The sequence below is a fragment of the Musa acuminata genome, chromosome BXJ1-8 (genome assembly GCF_036884655.1).
Source record: "Musa acuminata AAA Group cultivar baxijiao chromosome BXJ1-8, Cavendish_Baxijiao_AAA, whole genome shotgun sequence".
Taxonomy (NCBI): Eukaryota; Viridiplantae; Streptophyta; class Magnoliopsida; order Zingiberales; family Musaceae; genus Musa; species Musa acuminata.
The window spans coordinates 52135028-52155436 of record NC_088334.1 but is presented as its reverse complement, the minus strand read 5'-3'; the positions used below and the strand labels follow the sequence as shown (position 1 = coordinate 52155436).

General features: G+C 40.0%; 3 protein-coding genes across 7 annotated transcripts; 2 read left to right on the top strand and 1 right to left on the bottom strand.

The window, feature by feature from the left end:
* Positions 1 to 414: 414 nt before the first annotated feature.
* Positions 415 to 15846, top strand: LOC135585980 (uncharacterized). Of its 4 annotated transcripts, none has more exons than XM_065081107.1 (9): positions 415 to 608; positions 729 to 1103; positions 3700 to 6284; positions 6376 to 6645; positions 6773 to 6853; positions 10091 to 10202; positions 10295 to 10361; positions 10457 to 10575; positions 15709 to 15846. In XM_065081107.1, exons 1-8 carry the CDS (start codon positions 542 to 544, stop codon positions 10554 to 10556), a joined length of 3657 nt encoding a protein of 1218 aa, XP_064937179.1. In that variant the 5' UTR covers positions 415 to 541; the 3' UTR covers positions 10557 to 10575; positions 15709 to 15846. The 4 variants fall into 4 exon arrangements, with proteins under 4 accessions (XP_064937179.1, XP_064937180.1, XP_064937178.1 ...); XM_065081108.1 differs by lacking the exon at positions 15709 to 15846 and having other exon boundaries at positions 6376 to 6443; positions 6519 to 6645; positions 10457 to 10732; XM_065081106.1 differs by lacking the exon at positions 15709 to 15846 and having other exon boundaries at positions 10457 to 10732.
* Positions 11137 to 16421, bottom strand: LOC135588798 (phenylalanine--tRNA ligase, chloroplastic/mitochondrial-like). Its single transcript, XM_065081114.1, has 10 exons — positions 16016 to 16421; positions 15730 to 15923; positions 14913 to 15119; positions 14714 to 14831; positions 14523 to 14599; positions 13672 to 13851; positions 12331 to 12375; positions 11866 to 11970; positions 11517 to 11630; positions 11137 to 11432 (listed from the first exon to the last, which is right to left on the bottom strand). Exons 1-10 carry the CDS (start codon positions 16296 to 16298, stop codon positions 11382 to 11384), a joined length of 1374 nt encoding a protein of 457 aa, XP_064937186.1. The 5' UTR covers positions 16299 to 16421; the 3' UTR covers positions 11137 to 11381.
* A 298-nt stretch (positions 16422 to 16719) lies between these two features.
* LOC135588797 (probable LRR receptor-like serine/threonine-protein kinase RKF3) lies at positions 16720 to 19202 on the top strand. Of its 2 annotated transcripts, XM_065081113.1 has the most exons (2): positions 16720 to 18869; positions 18942 to 19202. In XM_065081113.1, the coding sequence occupies exons 1-2, from the start codon at positions 17036 to 17038 to the stop codon at positions 18950 to 18952; spliced, it is 1845 nt and encodes a 614-aa protein (XP_064937185.1). In that variant the 5' UTR covers positions 16720 to 17035; the 3' UTR covers positions 18953 to 19202. The 2 variants fall into 2 exon arrangements, with proteins under 2 accessions (XP_064937185.1, XP_064937184.1); XM_065081112.1 differs by having other exon boundaries at positions 16720 to 19202.
* Positions 19203 to 20409: the final 1207 nt, after the last annotated feature.

Here is a 20409-nt window from a genome sequence, read left to right as displayed (position 1 = left end):
CCACCACCTCTCATTTCGTCGTCTCCTATGCCTCTATCTCTATCTCACCTTCGCTTTCGACCTCTCCTATCTCTGCCTCTCCGCCTTCGTCCATCGCTACGACCTCCCTTGCTTTCTCTTTCTTGACATGACATAACTTAACCATTTTTTATAAAAATCGGAGATGCTTCTGTTTTTTAAAATATAAAAATTATTTTATTCACATAAATCAGAATCGATGATTCCCAGTTCTTAAGCCTGGACTGTTGGCGGATCGGGTTTGGATGAGGCACGGACAGCCTTCCGCATGATATAGCCCAAGCTCTGCCTCGACCCGACCCGACCCGACCCGTTTTCACGTCGACTGGGCCCCACATTGATTGCGGCACCTCCATCTTTCCCTCCGCCTTCTTCCCATCGCTCGAGATTGATCTTCTCCTCTTGCTTTTATATTGCATTATTGCTCAAACCCTTCTTCTTTCGTCGTCGTTTCCGATCACTCGCTCTCTCTCTAAGATCGCACTTGTCACCACGGCGGAGTCCAACCGGCACTCCAATCGACATGGTTTCCGCCGCCGGCTGCGACGACGAGGAGACCCAGGTCTTGGATCTTGATTCTACGGCTCCCGGTAATTGCCGTAATTTTTTTCTTCTGCGAATGTTTGGACAACGAAATTTGTAATTTTTTTCTTGTGTTTTCGTCTTGTGATGTTGATTTGATAGTTTGGTGAGGATTTCACTTCTTGCAGGGGAAGTCCCGATCTTGTACGGTGAGACTGAAGCCCTAGATGGCTCCGATAGTTCTGACGGCGAGGGCGTTGGGGGGATTGATCAGCGGGGAAAGACGCAATTGGTGAATGAGTATGAGGATACCGCTGTGGTCGACAGTGGCGATGAAGAGACGGATAGGACCGAGGTGCTCAGTGGTGACGACGAGGGTGTTTTGGATGATGGTGCTACCCGCTGCGGAGTTAGAGAGGATGATGCAGGTGATGCGTTCGGACCGGAGGTCTTAGAGAATGGAGGAAACTCAGGCTTGGCAGATGAAAAGAAAGTTGATATGGTTGATTCTGATGCTTCCACTGATGATGGTGGTGGTGATGATGATGATGATGGGGATGCCGGTAGGTTTCGATTGTATGCCTTCTTATTTGAGCAAATATTATGATTGCGACTTTTAGCCCAACGAGCTGCTTCTTTGGCTGCCTTGCCTTTCCTTGCTTTCCTAAGTGCTGCAACAGTGATTGCTATATTATCTTATATGTTTCCTGAGTCTGGTTGTTTTGAGTGGTTGCTGTGACACTAATCTTCTAATAAGCTGTCAATGGCAAGCTATATTATTCATCTTTCTTCTTTAAGTTTTCTTTCCTAAGAATGTATAGACATATGATCCTGCTTTCACATGATCAAGACCTATCTTGGTGTCTTTTGCTAACGGAAACCATGTCATGCATTGAGTCTTTGTTATCATCCTTCTTAAATTAAATAGACCCTTCCCTAAAGTTTTTTAAGGGATCTCACTGTCAAAGGTGGGTGATATCCAGGGTTTCAAAGGCTTGAGGCATGGGTAAGGGAACAGAGAAATAAGCAAACATTCAACTCGAGTCAATTCCAGATGAACAGGTAGGTTTTGAACATAGTTTTCAGGGGTTCTTGATAGTTCTTATTATTTTTTTCAGGAGTCATGACTTTCATGCCTTCAGTAAAGGTTATGGTTGTTATTCTTTAGGGAAGTAAAAAACTAAGTGTGTATTTAAAAAAGAGATAATGGTTATTAAAGCTGGTTAAAAGATTGTTTATATCTTTTCACTCATTTCAGAAAGATTGGAGCATATTTTCTCTTAGGCCACCTTTGCTGAGGAAGTTTGGAGTCACATTATGTATAACTTGAATATTGAGTTCAGAATTTTTTGACAATTTGGGTCAAGGGACACTAGCTCAAGCAGATGATATGGATACTTATCCGAATATGATCCTAAGGGCTTTGGGTTGCCAGCACATTATGGCTTATTTGGAAGGACCATAACGAGGCTCTCCATAATCACAGTCCTAATAGACCTTCTACCATGTATACAAGGCTGCAACTCATACCTTTGACACTATGGACAAACATAGGTTTGAATGTAGGAAGGACTAATGAGATATGTCAATTGCAGGGGTCAAATTAAATGTGGATGGCTCTTGGAGTGAATAACACCAAGAAGTGGGTACTGGTTTCGTCCTGAGGAATTGCCATGAGAAATGCATAATTTCTGGGGTGATTTTTACCAAATAGAATTAGTCTAATGTGCAAATTGTTGGCTTTGAAATAGGGCTTGGAAGGAGAAATCAGATACCTCATAATTGAATCAGATGTACTGAATGGCAGAACCAAACCCCCCTTGGTGTACATGGAATGTTTTTAAGGACATTAAATGGCTAATGTCCAAATTTACAAAAGTCAATATAGTACACATCTATAGGGAAATAGGCAGTGTGGCTAATTGGATAGCCAAATTTGTAAGGTCTAATTGATCCACTTTTTTGTGGAAGGATAACTGGCTTATACAATTATCGAATGTTTTGACCTCTGACGCTAGATGTGTCTTCTGTAATCGGCTTTTAAGTTAATGTTTCATTTTTTCTGAAAAAATAATTGACTTCTAGTGATACAGATACATCTCACTGGACCTTAGTAGCAATGTCTAACTTTCACCATTCAGACTAACATACACTGAGTTTTAAGCCATGAGTATGTGGCCCATATGCTTTATGTATGTGTTGTATCAGATGTGGCTTGGGATTTGGAAAGTGAAGTTTATGCTTTCTTTTGCTAGTGACATCATATTTCCGCAGTTGCCTGTTTGCTCCAAAAAAAAAAACATGATTGGTGTTTATTAGGTTAGTTATCAGACTCTCAAGCTAAGAAGTATTAATATTAGCCAGTCAAAGGCATTTAACCTAAATAATCAGGACAAAGTGATTAATTGAAATGGTGGTTTGAAATAACTTTAGATATCTCTTTTTCCAACCCAATTGACCCAACTTTTAGAAACCAAACCAAAAAAATGCTCCTACAGTCTTGAAAAGTTAATTAGCCAGGTTAAGATAAGTTAACCCTGTTTATTTTAACTCAAACCAAATGCATCCGGTCTTGGTTCATTGAATAGCTGAACAGCTTAGGAAGTGGGATTAATCTGAATTGCCTTGTATGCTTTGCATTCTATAGATAACCTTGGGTTTCACTCAGTTTTTTCTTTGCTTCTATTTTTTATATATGTGATATTTTATTTTCAGGTCATCCTACCCTTGTGTTTGTTAGAGGCATCATTTATTATCACAAGTTATGATGCTTCAAGCTTTTTTCTAATTCTTATAGAGCAGTTTTATCACTTGTCATTTGCTATTCATGTTGATCATTCTTCCTACAATTTTTTTCCATTCTATATATTCTATATTTGCCCAGTTGTTTTCTGCAAAATCTGTCCTAGAAAAGATTATAGCTTCATGCTTCTGTTTCTTCCTCATTTTCTCTTGGAGACCATGTTTTTATATTTGGGTTATTGTGAGTGGAAGTTGTTGCAAGTCAAACCCTGGTAAATATTCTCGTCTTTCTGCTGCAAGCAAAGGCTTCTTGGTTTATGAGCCAAATTGAGGCAAATTTGACACTCGCAAAGTTTTTTTTCTTTCATTTTATTTGACGTAATTGAGTTACAATATCTCTGTTTCTTATTTTTCAAGGATCTACTGTAAGGAGCTTTACTGCAGTTCGCACAGAAGCAATGCGCACATCTGGTCTTGCTGCAGCTCGATACTTTGCTTCTAGGAAACTTGGACATGTGTCGAGATCTTTTAACAATATTGAACATGGTGAAAAAGAAGACAGCGCTGTAGATGGACAGATAGGCTTGGAAGTAACTGGTGTGAATAAATGGACAAAAAGCAGAATGGAACTGACACCTTTCAGAATCAAAGTTGGTAAGTTAGACTTGGACCATGAAATTGCAAGCTTTGAGAGGTCTACCCAGAACTACTGTAAAGAGGGAATCAAGAGCAGATGCTGCAACATGAGGGTGAAAAGACTGTTCAATGAGTTGTTACCTTCTGAAAAGAATGACAGTATAAGAAAGGATGACAGCATCTTTTCAAAGGTGGACACACCTTATTTGCTCTCAACTGATGATGTTGTTGCAGGATTAAGCTATGTTAATTCTCAAGAACCTAGTATTGTGTCCCAGGCAAATGCATTGGAATCTGTAGATAAGTTTCTTTTAATCAATGATGTGGGGTTATCTCAAGAAACCAAAGATGTTGAAACTGATATTTTGAAGTTGTCTCTTGTTTCTGGTACAAAGAGAGTTCAACTGTTTTCTGAAAAGACAAATTGCAGAAGTCCAGTTGGAAAGCCACAAATTTTTGATTGGAATGATAACCTTGAAGATGATGGAGGAGGTGAGTTCTTCAGTAAAAGAAAGGATTCCTTCTTTGAACAAACATGTGGTGCATGGAAGACTCAAAGCCAACACCCGACTAGACATCTCAAATCTGCCATAACCAGAGATGCAGTTGGTAAAAGTGGAGAGGTAGGTACAAACAGAAAATTATTTGATGAAGGAACAGTTCATTCAGATTCAAGGTTAATGATATCCAGTCCTGTAAGAAGTAAAAGGATTTGTATTTCTGAAACAAATATAAGGAAGAATCTTTTCGAAGATACAAAAGCTCAATTGGATGTAACTGAAATCAAAAGAGGTTCAGATGGTATATGTGATGTTGGTCCTGATACTCAAATGGCAGCTGAGGCTATGGAAGCCTTAGTCCATGGATTTCTGATTAATGCAGAAAAGGAGGACACGGGGCATCTTGATGCTGAAAATTTGACTCTGAATTCCAATTCTGCCAGAATTCCAACTATGAACACAGCTTCTTCAAAGAATGTACCACAGGAAAATAGGACTTCTGTTAATGATCCAGAAGTCATTGTGACACGTTCTAAAAGGAGAAAGATGCTCTCTACAAAATCTTGTGAAAACCGAAATGTACCTAGAGTTTCTTCTACTAGTTCAAGAATGAAAAATAGTTTGGTGGATATAATTGCTAAAAGGCAGGCAAAGAGGGGAAAGGGGAAGCCAGATAGGTTGATAAATACCAGGAGTTTGGTTAGCAGACATGATTATTCTAAGTCCACTCTTAATGAAAAGACACAACAGATGGTGGACAGACATTTCGATGAACAACAAAAACAACATAATGACATTTTGGTGGACAGACATCTTGCACATCGTGTTAGGTATTCCAAGAGAGTGAAGATGTTGAAACAGAATAAGGATTTACCTGATTGTCAGAAAGTTCCTAACAAGTTGACGGATGCACATGTTTCTAGAACTGTAGAAGCTGTACATTATATTGTTTCTGACACATCAGAATCAGTGGAGGCCGAAAAAGGTTGTGCTAATGTAGGTTTAAATCTAACCACAGAAGTGAAAAGGCATCCTGCAACTCATACTAAGTTGCTCAATTGTGCATCTCCGGGAGAAGAATTTCAAACTTTATCTTTGACAAAAGATAGTTCTCGCTATCCTAAACGGAGGAGAACAGGTCAGGTTAATTCTGGCAACATGAATGGCGACTTGAATAAAGCATCACCTGTGTCAGGTATTGGTGCATCAGAGACAATTGAACGATCCTTCAAACAACAAGGGAAGGAGAAAATCTTCACAAGAAGCATATCAGATATCCTGGATAAGGTTCAGCGGAAAAAGAGATCTGTTTTTACATATAGGTCACTAGAAGCTGCCAGAGAACTTCCGAGTACCAGTGTGGTAAGGATGATATGTGGCATGAAGACAAGATCATCACTTAAACCATCTTCAGACAAGGATACTGAGGAATCGGTCAGGACAATTTTGCTTCAATCTGTTATTCCAACTGATGCTGATATTCTTTCTGTTGACCTTCAGAACCACAGTTTGCATGCTGAAAAAGCAGAAAAACACATGTCATCTTCAGAATATGTTGAAAATGCTGAAGAAAATGACAAATCATTTGGGTCATCAGAAGCAAAAGGCCTACCAAATAATTTAGCCTGTACGACACCATCAAAAGAAATGAATGCTGTGTCACCTGTTTTTACATCTCAATATCCTCCAAGATCATGCAATAAAGTTGTATCAACATCTTTAGTTGCTAGAGAACTTCTTAGATTAGATGCTACTGGGGCATCAACTCCTATGATGAAAGATATGCGAAGGCGGAAATATATGGCTGGTGTTCGTGTTTTATTTAGTCATCATTTAGCTGAAAATACTATTAAGCCGCAGAAGAAGGTAAATATGTTGGTATATGCATTTTTTACTTAGATGTACAAATATTGGGTAAAAGCTACCATATGATATTTGATTTCTTTTTTTGTGGTAGATTTTGGCACGCTTAGGACTTCCAACTGCATCTTCAATTTCAGATGCAACTCATTTTGTCACAGACAGGTTTGTTCGCACACAGAACATGTTAGAGGCAATTGCTGTTGGTAAACTTGTGGTTACACCTATGTGGCTTGAAAGTTGTGGACAGGCAGGCTGTTTTATGGATGAGAAAAATTACATACTGAGAGATCTTAAGAAGGAGAGAGAGATAGGTTTCAGTATGCCTGTTTCACTGGCTCGTGCATGCCATTGTCCTCTTTTGCAGGTAATTTCTGGTCATTGTAGGTTTAGATGGCTATAGATCTTTTGTCACTATGATTTGCTACTTAGCTTCTTGATGATGCAGCCAACTAACAGTGACCACTTATCTCATTGTCAAAAAAACTTTGCAGGGTAAAAAAGTGTTTATAACACCAAATGTCAAACCCAATGGAGATCTTGTTTCCAGCTTGGTTAAGGCATCTCGTGGCCAGGTTATTCATCTTTTCTATGCAACATATCCTAAATTTTAAGTCTAGAAATCATATATTCTTTATTTTGGATGTAAGGTTGGGCACATCAATGCTCCAACTTGCATTGGAGAAAGCTTTGTGTGCTAGGCTTCCCTTTTTTTGGTTTTGATCTTTAAATAGGTATATAAGATCTAGGGACTCTGGTGTTGAACTTGTGTAATTATCATTTGCTTGTTGAAGTAATAATGACAGAGTGTCTTGTTAGGCACCTATCTGGTATTCTAAGTTTTGAATTCACTTGAAAAGAATCTCTAATGAGGTCTTTCTTTAGTTCATCCGGAATCCAAACCGCATTGAAACCCAGTAAAAGAATTCCAGAGCAATTTTTTCCTAGTGGTTCTGCCCCTTGATGGGTAACTTTGCTAATTAGACGCAGTATGACTTCTTAAATAACTAGAGAAAGCCTATTAGAAAAACTTGGTCACATAATCCACCTTATATCTCAATTAAAAATTTCTGACCTTCATCAAGTTAAACTTTGCTTCCCTCAAATTAACATGAAACATCACTAAATTGAAACAGATATTCTCTTATAAAGGCCACCATTAATTTTATTGAAGATCCGATCATCAAAAAGTTCCTAGTATAGTTATTTGACTAGTCTAGATATAACATTCGTTGCCACCAACGTGGCTCCAAAAGACTTGATCGATGTCTGAGCTATGTTGGTTAGTTTTGGGTTATTGAGGGCAGTGAGATCCGAAGGCTTCTGAGGCCCACTGTTAAAGCCTCACTGGGCAGTACACAAGGAATTTAAGATGAGAATGCAAGACTCAATATAGAACTCACCTTTGAGAAACTTTTGGGCATGAATATACCTGTGGGTTAATTTTTTTCACTACCAGGACTGTGGAATGATTAGATATAAATATAATCATCTGATTCTTTTAATCTGATTATATATTTGTATGTTAATCAATCACACATACTGAACTGCACATATAAAATGGCTGCTATTTCCAATATAGAAAAATAGGGAAATACAAAATGAGAACCAATTCCTTTGTTTCCCTTTTTGTCCTTTTATTTTGTTTTCTTCATTCTGTATTTTTCACTTTTCTGTAAGAGTCTAGAATGCCTTTCTTTGGACCCTTTCTTTTGCACATACAAGGTTATGTTTGCTGGGCTGTCTAGTTCTCCTATCAGATTATATTTCCTTGGCACCTACCCATTGTCTCATCAGTATCCGTCTTCTGGCAAAATTAATAACTTGGCCATTCTATTAATTCCCATCACCTGTTCTTTTGACTGAATGAGTTTTGATATCATAGAGCCAAAACAACAGTTATCTTACCTTTAGACACACCCAAGTGTTCAGAATGGGACTCAAATTTGTACCAACCTGGATTCAGTAACACTTTGGAAGAAACAGGTGATGCAATGGCTTTATTAGCTGATCAGTATGCAGATGCTTTATCGGCAAAGAATACTGGTTCCACAAATCAGCTTTTGTTGATCTGAAGGTTTTGTAACTTGTTGATCATCTTATTAAACAGAAAAACAACTCTGAATGTGCTTACCCAGAAGGCTGAAGACGCTTGCGGCCTTCGTCGCGTTGTCATAGACTTAGCTGGTTTTGCCTAAGTCGTGCGGCACCCTTGCGTGTCCGTCCGCAAAGGTCAGCCTCTCGAAACCTCCCATGGTCCCTTGGGACCTACAAAAGAGAAAACGGGTTAGAGAAAGCGCTTCACTCGGGATCCACAAGCAAACATTTCAGGAAACACTTCATAGACAATGTAAATTACAAACAGACTTTACAAGCTCTGAACGGTTGCACAATAAAGGGTCAAAATGGTCCACTACAGATCGAATATCTCTCATAAGTGTCCACATGACACAATCTTTATTTACAAGCCTAAAACGACTATAAAACCCAACTTAAATGGGGTTGTTAAGCATTCGACCGTCCCTCTGCATGCTATGCAAAGCATGAACAAACCAAAAGACACGGACATATATAAGTATTACATCAAACATTCTGTTTTGAATTTTGTCCACGACATCGTTCTTCACCGAAGGCCAAAGACATCTGCGGCCTTCGACATTTTTATCGAACACCGCAGATGAGGAGAAGACCACGAGAACGCGACGAAGGCTGGAGACATTTGCGGCCTTCAACGTCTTCACCGAACACCGCAAATGAGGAGAAGACCGCGTCTTCTCCTCATCTGACACGACGAGGAGAAAAAAGAGGAGGCAGCGTCGTCGAGGCAGTGTACACCTCCTTTTTTATATTATTTTTTTATATTTTTTTATTATATATATATATATATATATATATATATATATATATATATATATATATATATATATATATATAGGGTGTACCGCTCGGTATGCCCGTACCGTACCATATCGAGCAAAGCTCGAAATTTTGGTACGGTACGAAATTATGAACCTTGGTTTCTTGATTCTATGAGCTTAAACTGCTGTCATCATGGCAGATCTTCCCATCTCCCCAAGGTTCTTTTTAGGTTCTATGAAAACTTCCTCTCTTGCATTGGCTAGAAAATTTGCACCAGTCTGTAGAGGGTGGAAGTCAAGTGACAGCAGTAGTTGTATTTACTTGTGTTGCATAATTGGGATCTAATTAGTTAGTTAACCATGTCATGATTATGTTTTTTACTAATAAATTAGCTTGAGAATGCTTTTTTACTCTTTACAGAAATCATAAAATCATGAGCCAAACATTTGAACTTTGTGTACAACTTTTGAATACCTTGGTTTATTCCGTCTTTTCATTAACCCGACTCTTGAACAACAAAACCTTTTCTTAGTTCCCAATATAGCTATTTAAAAACTATTGAACCAAAGGACTGAAATAACCATGGTACTGCAAATATGTTGAAGGGGTGGGATTTAGATTGGAAGTATATAACACAACTCATATATCATGAAATGGCGGAGGGGCCACAAGTCTGCAAATGCCTGAAATGAAGCATTATTCTAAAGTTCTTTGTAATGGTGGGTTAGCATGCACTGAGAGGCCTGAATTGTTTGCCTACGCATCCGACCTATTTTCCGCATTTGTTCAATATTTGTTCGTGGTAAGGTAATGCACATCTGGCATTCACAACATAATATGTTATTTTTTTTCTCTAACTTGGATAGACAGGAAAGAATAGTCAGCATAATTGACATGCTGCTGATCTTGTTGACACTCACTAATCCATTATTCACTTGTCAAATTTTACGTAGACACTCAAGAGAATCGGGAGATCTGAAATGAAACAAGATAAAGTACCGGATGATCTTTTGGTTATTTCTTGTGAAGAAGATTACAACATTTGCATACCTCTCCTTGAGAAAGGTATTGTTTGTCATGTTTATTAACATTTAAGCTGAATTGGGCTTATACAATCAGAGATCCAACAGCTTACCATAGTTGAATTCTATGTAAAGGAGCCGGCATTTTCAGCTCGGAGCTTTTGCTCAATGGTATAGTAATCCAGAAGCTAGAATATGAAAGGTCAGTACTTCTAAAGTTCTTTTTTCCTGAAACATTGAATTTTAGCCAACAAAATTTCTGTCCCTACACCTTTTTTTTGTTCCTGTCATCTACAGGCATCGACTCTTTGCGGATCACATCAAACAAACCCGGTCAACTACACGGCTAAGACACAAAGGCTGTGACCAGTTTCTTCCCGAGAACAAATGTGCATAGTTCCCTTAACATGTGCCAGGTGATTTCACGAATCAGTTCTGGTCTGTATTCATTTTTGCTAAATTATGATTTTACTTAATGCTCTGACATTAGATGTGTCTATATACATACTATCTCAGCAGTTTTATCTCCGTACAGTATAATCTAAAGCATGCTTCAGATCGTTCCTTGTTACATATGCCATGGAACTTTTGTAGTAGTAATCAAGGTTTTCAGAGTATATTTATACGTGGATTTGCTTCCTTGCCAGATAAATTGAGTTCTTCATGGATTTTGTCACCGTTGCTAAATTTTACTTTCAGTTGCATGACATATATATATTCGTCCAAGAAGTAATTCGGTAATAAGCATCTTTTAAGTGATGATGGATATTTACTTTGTCAAGGCAAAGATGGGTAATATACTGAAACTACTGGCATTATTTTCGGTAAATGTGTATCGGATTGACATTTAAATTCTTAATCTAATAAACACATCAATCCTTTGTTCGAAGGCTTCATCACACTTGTTGTCGTTATTGATCTGATCCCATGTAATAATTGGCTCATTAACCTATTGGAATCACAGATTTACAAAGTCATTTGGTAAATAGAACGGTATATAATCCCGTCCGTAAATTCATTCAAAGTCAATTCTCACTTAAAATGTTGGATTAAATTAGGATATTACACTTTAGTAAGCACTAGAAATATTGTGTGCACAGCTACAAGTGAAAGGAAGCCTGATATAGTCATCAATCGGGTGTAACAGGGTTTATGCAGTGTAGAGTCAGTCCTCTGTTACAAATGTTTTCCTAGTATGTATAGAGCTGACGGACTTCAGTTTTTATCTTAGTGTGACATACAACTTGCCCTGCACTGCTTCCCTGACATTCCACTGCATGAAAAAATTAGTATGGATACATCAGTTGTCGATCGACAAGCACACATCCTTAAAGACACAAACATTCATTCTCCATACCTGCAACTGGTTTATCTCCTCGTCCGTAAGTGATCGTTCCATCGACCTGTATGTGATTCTATAACACTGGCTGGTCATACCCTTCTTGTTGGTGAAATTGTCGATCAACTTCACCTGCAGAGGCAAGAACTTCAAATGTTGAGCAAAGCAAGACAGTTCTCAGTTGACAGTATAACATAGTTCGTTTCACCATGGGTATGTGCCTGGACTGATACGTGGATTATCCCTATTACAGGTGGCCCCCCAGTCCAACCCATTAGAATTATCCTTTAAATTTATCTTTAATTTGAAAAGGACTGATAAGAAGATGAACAAATAGAACAGCCAAAAAATGTCACTTGTATCATACCTCCTCTACAAGATCACCGGCAACTCCTCGAACAACTTCACATAAGTTGTTCTCGGTGAAGGAATCACTGATCCAAAAACTAATATCCTTATAACAGGGAGGAAACTGCAAAAGACATCAAGTTTTTGATGAGTTTCAAAGAATACCACTTAAGGAAAAACAATAAACTGTTGTCTCCTTCATGCTGCTTAGCAATTTATTTTAGTATCTAATGTGTGAATCTTAGAATTTTGTTTTTGATCTTTTGGGTGAACGTAATTTTAATCTTCATAATTCCGACTTAGAAATATGTTAGTATCCCAAAGACATATTTCAAAACTGTGAAAATGCTTCCGATATTCGTACACCGACTCTGGACAAAGAAAAATAGCAAAAAGGAAAACCAGTATCTACGTCTTCCACTGACCCGAAAAAAAAAAAAAAGGTGTAGATTGAGCTATTAAGTTCAAGTAGCAGTGTGATTACCTTCGAAAATGGTTTGAACTTAACACCAAGCTTGCCCTCTGAGAACTGTACAAACGAGTCAGTAGATCAAATGAATTACACGAAGCTTAAAGCTTAGCAACTAATAGAAACCAATTTTAGCAAATCAGAGCTCTTTAATTCTGAAGTGTATCTTATAGAGCATTTTATGGTACAAATATGACCATTCAATGAAGGACTGCTGGCTGCAAATATCTGTGTTGGTTTGCATGCCTTGACTCATTTGCAAAAGTAATACCTTAAAAGTTTAGTTGTTGAAGATATGAATTGACTAGTAAGACTTAATGAGTGGATCATTGTTAATTTGGGATTAAACATTTTCGACCCTTTTCGGCATGACATCAATAGAGCTTAGAATGGAAGACCCAATCTAAGTTTGGCAGCATATTTTACATGAACATGACACATTGACACCATGGAAGAAAATTTTTTTTTTTTTAACAGTATTAGCTTAGTAGCTGTTAATCAAAGGTAATTTCTAACTTATACATCTAAAAACAATAATGATATCTGCAATTTAAATCGATTGATGCAAAATCATGTTTCTCAAATTTGTATCAGACTTTAATATCAACTAAGATGTGTGATCTTTGTTCTTACATCTTAGTGCTATCATGAGTGTTTACACTAAGTGTCGAGTAGGAGTTCACTCGGTGTATTACTATTACTTATGAAGCTTAACATGATCATCAAAGCACTAATGCAGTCCTTATTTCTCTAATAGATCATCCAAATCTGCAACCTTTCTCACATAAACAATCTCTAGTTAGTGTACACTGTTCAGGTTCATGGACACCACTCCCCAATACTTTTCCCACGTGTGTTCCTCAAACTTGTAAACTTTCATGATCTGTTGCAATCATTCTCTAAATATGTGTTTTATCATGCTTGTAACACACGTTTCCAATAAGACATTAGATCCTATTGGATTTAATGGTAAAAAGGTTACCAGTGTCGCATAACCTCTAAATCTCAGTCAAAAATTATGATGACATTTATAATCTAACATCACATATAAGAAATATGGAGATCATGGAATGGTTACAAATCGATGCAAAGCACAAAGTTCTAGCTAAGAAAAAAAAATTTCAGCATCAGTAAGACACTGGATCCTATTGGTTTTACAGTAAAAGGTTACAAGTGTCACATGACATCTGATTCTTGGTCGAAAATTATGATGATACATACGATCTAACATCATTTGTAAGAAACATGGAGATCATGGAATGGTTATACATCAAAGCAAAGAACATACTCCTAACAAAAACAAAAAATACTAGCATCGGTTATAATAAGAAGAAGCAAAGCCAGAATAATACATACTGGTGATGTAAACCGCTGATCTGTGGACCAGAAAAGCCTAATATCTGGTATATCAAAGAGAACCATCGCAAGTCTTTCTAACCCAAGCCCGAATGCCCATGCAACAGAGTCCTTCCTACCATTTCTTGTGAGTATGTCTTGTTCAGTCACTCCACACCCTAACACTTCCATCCAATTCTCCTAAAAACACATCAACAGGAACGCAATTATAAGCTACAAATTAACACATCATAAGAAATATGAAAAGTCGGATTCGAAAAATGAGAAGAGACGAGAAATAAATGCTGGAAAGTACTTGAATTTCTTAAACAAGAAGCCTTGCTCTAAGTTTGCTCCTTCTTCAGCTTGTATTTGTTATTTGAATTAGGTTAGGGATGGCAGCTGTTGGATTTTTTCAATGACTTTAAGAATATCGGATCTGCTTAAACCGGGTTTGGCTACCCTATAGTTTGAGTTTGGGATGAATTCAGATAGAAATTTATGTAACTAAGTTGAGTTCACTCACATAGAGCTCAAGCAAGGTGATATTTACATGTGTTTCATACCATTCTGGATGGTACATCAAACCATGCTCTACACAATCGTCATTCCTAAAATGAGCTAGGGATGACAACTTACTTGACTCGGACGAACTAGGTCTAGGTATCATTCAACAAAAAGCTTACTTCAAAGTAGATATTAATGAATCTAATTCATAAGTTAACAAGAGTTGATTTTTAAGAATCTCAAAGCATTTTAACTAATGATCCAGTTAATTAAAGCATCTGCTCATAAAATACAGCTCTAAGAAGAAAGTTTAGAGGAAGACAATGGCAGGATCCATCAAATAGATCTGGCAAAAGGCAACAAACCTGGAAATAAATCTCTAACTCAAATGATGGATTGGTGAATGGAAAATAAGTATCAACCCACCGCATCTCCACAGCACCTGCACATTAAGGCACGTTTAGACTTGGGACTCCAAGTTACATATCTTCAAATTATAATTATGCATCTCTGGTTAAATTTAAACAAAAATGAAAATGTCGCGGATTCCAAATACCAAAAAGATGCCTTGCCAAACCCTCAAGACATTTCTTCAAATCCATGGCCGCATAAGATGTTGCATCAGTTCCAGAATCCTTCCACTCGTCGGGAGAGAAGACGCGAACCCCTTCCATCTATATGCTGGATGCTCAAAATAAGAAATCGCATATATCCACATAAGGTCTATGATCTTTAATCTTTCGATGGACAAAAACCTGATGAAACACAGGATAATGAGTTGAATCAATGGAGTCTCTACGATAGACATCCCCGGTTACAAGAAAATGGCTGTGTCCTTCCCTCAGTAGCTCTGCCTGATGAGCACTTGTATGGCACCTTAAGACGGTGTCCGCATTAACATAGTATGTATCATTATAACTCCTGCTTACATGATCAGCAGGCACCAAAACCTCATCGAAGTTCTGCAGTGAGCAGATCTATAGTCAGCCACAAGAATGCAATGAACCAAATTTGGTGAACTTCAAATGGAATGCATTTAAAAAATCTGAACAGAAAGCTTCAAACAAATCCAACAACAAGAAAAAAGGCACAGGACTGCCATAATTTCCATCATACTTTTGTTGGCTCATTAGCAATTCAATTTTCATCATCATATACTTCAAGAATATCTGCGATATAACTTGTAGACTTCAGAGCACACAGCAAAGCATCTAAATCTTTTCCAGCATTCTTGAAATTGTCAACCGACCTTAAAGGAATGGGTTTTCTTTTTCCAACTAGCAAGGTTGTAACCAACATAGCCCAAACTCTTACTCATCCAATCTCGTGTATACACAGTAGGAAGCATATTATGCTTACTGGTCACACCACAATGTAGTATATAGATTGATGATTAAAGCTACATGAAAGTATCCTTTTTTCCTATTCATATTCGTTAAAGATAACAGCAATAACAAAAGACCTGTTTGGTACCAATTCGAATCTTGATCGATACACTGCCATTATATAAAAAAAATTGTAAACCCTAACAAAAATATCAAACTTTATCAGAAGAAAATGCAGAAGAATCACCTGCTGCACGGAAACAATGGGACAAAGATCGTCAAATTTGACGAACTTGGAGGCGTAATTAGTGTCGAAGTAATCATAGATGGCATTCTTCAAGATCCCAATCGGATGATTATCTCTCCGGTGGAGCTGCAAACCGATCTTGGAGAAGATATTGTCAGGCACATTGTTCGTGGGATCGCTCTCTCGCACCACGTCTGATTCATCAACCAAAACAGCAATTGTGAACGGAGATGGAATTCTAGAAGGATGAGTTGCGATTCTTGATCAGAAAATAAAGGAAAGTTACCATCTTTGGCGATCTTGACGCCGCCGATCTCGAGCAGAGCTGCAGCGACCAGTGTCTTGACCCTCTTGTTGGGCTTGGGGGAGGGGACGGAGGAAAGAGAAGAGAGAGGGGAAGCGGAGCAAGAAGAGGAGAGGAATTGGGGGAAGGGTTTGAAACCGTGACCGCGGGGGAAAAGATGGCAAAAGGAGGAGAGAAGGGAGGGGACGGCCATGTGGATGGCGTGGTGGTGGGTGGATAGACGAAGCGCACGGGCGCAGCAGCTGCTGCTCCTTGGGATAAGCATCTCTTCCTCCCGCTCGTCGTCGGAGGTTAAAAAGGGAAACGAAAGCGAAGGCTGCTGCTTCGGTTCCTCTCGCGGATATGACCGCTGCCCTTCGTCTCACTGCCGTGGATTGGCTTCCGCCGCAGAACAAACATGTCAGTCAAATTTTATTTCAAGTGAATATATATTTTTATTTAAATTAATTAGTAACTGATGAACTTTTTAACATCAATTAAGATGTATAATATATATATATATATATTAAGATTGATAAATTAATTGGCATTAAGACGGTCTAATTAATATTAACGGAGGTTTGTAATATTTAAAAATATTAATAAATTATAGTAAAAATTATAATAGAATTAAAAATAAAAAAATAGTTTATATTACACGTCGGCATCGCCAACCACACACAGTTAACCTTAACTCGTCAAAAGCACGAAACTTCCAACCATCGGCGGCAGCCTTCCCCAATCTCGGCGCCTCCTTAACCTCTTCATCTTTACATGCTCCTCTCTTCCTCTCGAAGCACACCAAATTAGGTCAGAGCAGAGCAGGTGGAGGAACTCTCCTCTGCCTCCCGCTCCTTCCCCGAAGCCTCTTCCTCAGCTCTCTCTACTCCATCCATTGGTGTTGCTGTGGTACAAGACAACTCATAGTCAATATAATTACTCACGCCATCACAACCTAATCTGATGGAGAGGTGGTTGATTACCGCTACCCAATAGCAAGCGCCGAAGAAGTGGTTGCCCGCAATGACGATCGCCGTCTCCGACCCCCTTCGTCTCCTCTTCAGCGCCTTCTGCTTGCTTCTCTTGCTGGATCTCTCCCTCTCCCAGAACTCCTCCTCCTGCCCCCTCGACTTCTCCGTGACCCAGAAGTTCGTCTCCGCCGCCGCTTCGTCCCCTAACTCTTCCGACTCTGCCCACAGCTGCACCTACGCCCTCCAGCTCCTCCACCTCACCCTCTCCCAGTACCTGCGTACCGACTCGCTGTTCCACCCCCCCGTCGACGCCGCCGCCGCCTGCTGGACGGCCTTCCAGGCCGCCCTCGCGCCGCTGTTCTCCGCGGCTGACCCCTTCGATGTCCGCACCGGATGCGGGTTCCGCACCGAGTGGATCGCCCAGGGGTGCATGAACATCACCTCCCGGCAGGATTTCGAGAACGTGGTGCCGTCCGCCGGCATCAGCGACATGGACCGCAACTGCAACCAGTCTTTCCAGACCACGCCCGCCTGCACCGCCTGCACCGTCAGCCTTAACCGCGTCAAGGCCGCCTACCTTCCCGGTCCTAACCACGGGAATGTCTCCGACTGCGCCTCCTACCCCGCCATCTACGCCGGCGGCGCCATTAGCAGCTTGGGCCCCTCGGACGGCGCCAACGCCTACTGCTTCTTCCTCCTCAGCCCCAACACGTCTGCCCCTTCCCCCTCCGGCGGCGGCTCCAGCACTTGGATCTACGGCGTCGCCGCCGGCTGCTTCGTGCTCCTCCTGCTCGCCGCTCTCGCGGCTTGGTTCTGGGTCAGACGCTATCTGAATCGGCGGAGGAAGCTGCGGAGGAAGCCCTCGAAGCCGGAGGTCGAACCCTCGCTGGCACTGGAGTCGATCAGCGCGAGCACAACCCTAGTCAAGTTCAGATTCGACGACATCAAGCAGGCCACTAAGAACTTCTCCAGGGACAACATCATCGGCCGCGGAGGCTACGGCAACGTCTACAAGGGCGTGCTGGCCGACGGCACCGAGGTCGCGCTGAAGCGATTCAAGAACTGCTCGGCCGCAGGGGACGCGAGCTTCGCCCACGAGGTGGAGGTGATCGCGAGCGTCCGCCACGTGAACCTCGTTGCTTTGCGAGGCTACTGCCTCGCCACCACCCAGATGGAGGGGCACCAGCGGATCATCGTCTGCGACCTGATGCAGAATGGGAGCCTCCATGACCACCTTTTCGGCACCGGGGATCACCGGCTCAGTTGGCCCTTGCGGCAGAAGATCGCTCTCGGAACTGCCAGGGGATTGGCGTACCTGCACGACGGAGTTCAACCGGCCATAATCCACAGGGACATAAAGGCAAGCAACATTCTTTTGGATGAGATGTTTGAGCCCAAAGTAGCGGACTTTGGCTTGGCGAGGTTTGCGCCGGAGGGGATGTCACATGTGAGCACCAGGGTGGCTGGAACTCTTGGATATGTTGCTCCGGAATATGCCTTGTATGGACAATTGACTGAGAAGAGTGATGTGTACAGCTTTGGAGTTGTCTTACTGGAACTCCTCAGTGGAAAGAAGGCATTTGTTTCCATGGGTGAGGGACAAGCGTTTGTACTGAGCGACTGGGCTTGGTCATTGGTTCGAAGAGGGAGGACAATGGCTGTTCTTGAGGAGGGGATGGAGGAATTGGGGCCAACAGAAGTGTTGGAGAAGTATGTACTTGTTGCTGTCCTCTGTACCCATCCTCAGTTGCATGCAAGGCCTAAGATGGATCAGATTGTGAAGATATTGGAGACTGATTTGGCAGTCCCTTCAATCCCAGACCGGCCAATCTCAATTGTGTCAAACATTGAGGATATTGAAAGATCTGTGAGCAGTAGTGGTTCAGGTCAGCTATCTAGTTTTGCTGGGTACCAGCCATTTGCTTTCGGAAATGATGAGGTTAGTTCTGATGATTCAGAAAAAGCATGACACCACGGTCATCTGACTGGACCAGTTCCAGAATCGTTTGGGGAGGCTGATACAGAATAAATTAATTGCAAGAGATCTCTCTGGTATGCAATGGTTTGCATTTCTTAATTGCATCATTTGGTACCTGGGATGCAAAAGCATCGCATTCTGTTGTATATAGTGTCAAGTTATCTTTTCCCCCATTTGAGGAGGGAGTAGGTCTTCGGTGTCTGCCATATGTTAAGTAAACTCCAAGGATCTCATTCTTTCATTCGATGTTTGCTTACTTGTGATATGTGAGAAGTGTTATTGATGAATTCACAGGTCTATGATCTCTTTCTAAAACATTTCTAAAGTATGATTGATACGTAAAGCAAAATGCACAAACTACATTTCTAAAGTAACAAGCACCTTGTTACTGTTCCAAGAAAGTTTGTGCTAGCCTGACGACATCTTGCTACCCACAGCATGTGAACAAATGCTAGATTCTTGTTAAGAATCAAAATGGTTTTACTAGAAATGCATGGATTCATGCTGTCTTCAACAATCCCTTTGGTTCTCATGTTATTATGGTGTCTTACTTGTCTTCTAGCTTATCCCATTTATACACATTTTCCTGGATGAGTTGATAAAAACCTTTTATATTTTAGTTTACTTGCTGTCTTTATATGTCATAATTGCTACATGATTATGACATGGTTAATCTCCCATTGTGATTGCATTCTTTATTTACTGTCATATGGTATATGCACACTCAACATTATACCTCGGTGCAGCACTTTTGACATACTAATTTTTAATATTCCTTTTCGATGTACATAACCTTTGCCATTAAAGCTAAACACCATAGCGGTGTGATAACTTTTTAAAAGCACTCCATAAATGGCCTCTTTTTGGCTGAAATGATTGCCAATGTGATTGAGAGTTGAGACTAATACTTATTTTTTTCCAATTATCATTTTATCAATTCCAACCAACCAATGCTATGACTTTAGAAATTTGATTGGCATCACATTTGCTTGATTTTAACAGGTCTTTTGTTGATTTTTATTGCATCAACTGACTGAGATGCAAACGTTACCATTTCAAAATTGGCATCCAGCAGTTTCATATCTGTGTGGAGATAGTAACACAAATAGCGTTTTTTTTGCCCTGTGAGCTCATTTTTCTTTCTATTTTGCAGAATCACTTGCAAAAGCTTGAAAAGTTTTACAACTATACTGTTAATTTCTAGAAATGTTAAGTTTGCTCTTGGTTTTCAGGAACACTAAAAACTTGCTTTCTGGTTACTAGTGCAATATTCACTGTCCTCATATGAGGTGAAGATCGAGATTCCTGAGTGAATGTCCTAAAATATATACCTTCTAAAATTGAAATCTTGGATCCCAGGGTTTGGTCTCTCAGTCTTCAGATTTGAAGTTATTCTTGGTTTTTCTTGTGTACTCGAAGGACATGTTGCCTAGACGTCTGTTTCCTGA